At 54.0% G+C, this 1,123-nt stretch overlaps 1 protein-coding gene across 1 annotated transcript; it reads left to right on the top strand.

The window, feature by feature from the left end:
* Positions 1 to 1,123, top strand: PG998_008107 (Chloroperoxidase; the record flags this gene model as incomplete). The annotated part of the gene is made up of 5 exons (XM_066874923.1): positions 1 to 94; positions 160 to 196; positions 343 to 546; positions 650 to 921; positions 978 to 1,123. The coding sequence occupies 5 exons, from the start codon at positions 1 to 3 to the stop codon at positions 1,121 to 1,123; spliced, it is 753 nt and encodes a 250-aa protein (XP_066730868.1).

The raw sequence follows: 1,123 nt of genomic DNA, 5'->3' as shown, positions 1-1,123 counted from the left end.
ATGAAGTCCCTTTCTGTCCTCATCACCCTTTGGGTGGCTGCCCCCAGCTACGCGCATCCCCATCTTCATTGGGCACCCCCTGGACCTGGCGATGGTAAGGCACTCGCTTCAATTTATCATATGGAGGTATGAGTATTGGTAGCTAACTATGATAATTAGTACGAGGGCCATGCCCCATGTTGAACAGCTTGGCGAAGTAAATCCACCCCAGCCTATATATTCGTCCTCAGTTAGACGTCGTTTCGGGGCAGCGAGGCTCTATACGGTGACAGATCTCTGTGCTTGGAGCCACCGAGTCTACATGTATAAAATTGAACAGTACTGAATCGATTTTGGAAACAGTCATAACTACCTCCCACATAACGGTAAGAACTTCGATGTTGCCATCACCAAAAAGGCGCTCAGCGACGCCCTGAACATCGATGAGGAGCTTGGCCAGTTCCTCTTCGAGCAGGCCGTCACGACGAACCCGACACCAAATGCGACGGTCTGGTCGCTCGCCAACCTGGCACGCCACAATGTCCTAGAGCACGACGCCAGCTTCAGGTAAGGGGGCACTCACTTTTATCATGCTTCATCCTCGTCGAGTACCAGGCGGCAAGACTACTTCAGTGGTTGGTTTCTCACCCTCTCTAACTTATGTCCACAGTCGCCAAGATGCTTACTTTGGCTCCCCGGTCAAGTTCAACGCCACCATCTTCGCCGAGACGCAGTCTTACTGGCACGGGCCCGTCATCAACACCACGATGGCGGCCAAAGCCCGGGTGGCGCGCATCCGGACCTCCAACGCCACGAACCCGGAGTTCGGGCTGAGTCAGACTGGCGTGACCTTCAGCCTTGGCGAGGCGGCAGCTTACCTTATGTTTCTCGGGGAGCGGGTGAACCTCACGGCACCCAAGAACGTAGTGGAGTACCTGTTTGGTGAGTTTTCTTTAGTTATTTACCATGGTTGATCTTGGCTGACGTTCCTCCATCAGAGAACGAGCGACTGCCCACCAAGCTAGGCTGGAAGAGACCGGAGCCTGCCGTAGGGTTCCCTGATCTGCAGGAAGCCATGGCTAGGCTTTTCAACGAAACGGACCCAGACATACAAATACTGGTTCGACGTGGAATGCATGGCTAA

Source organism: Apiospora kogelbergensis (assembly GCF_038363985.1).
Source record: "Apiospora kogelbergensis strain CBS 113332 chromosome Unknown utg000005l_segment0_segment0, whole genome shotgun sequence".
In the NCBI taxonomy this organism is placed as follows: domain Eukaryota; kingdom Fungi; phylum Ascomycota; class Sordariomycetes; order Amphisphaeriales; family Apiosporaceae; genus Apiospora; species Apiospora kogelbergensis.
The sequence above is the reverse complement of the archived record's forward strand: the minus strand, read 5'-3'. Positions and strand labels throughout refer to the sequence as shown.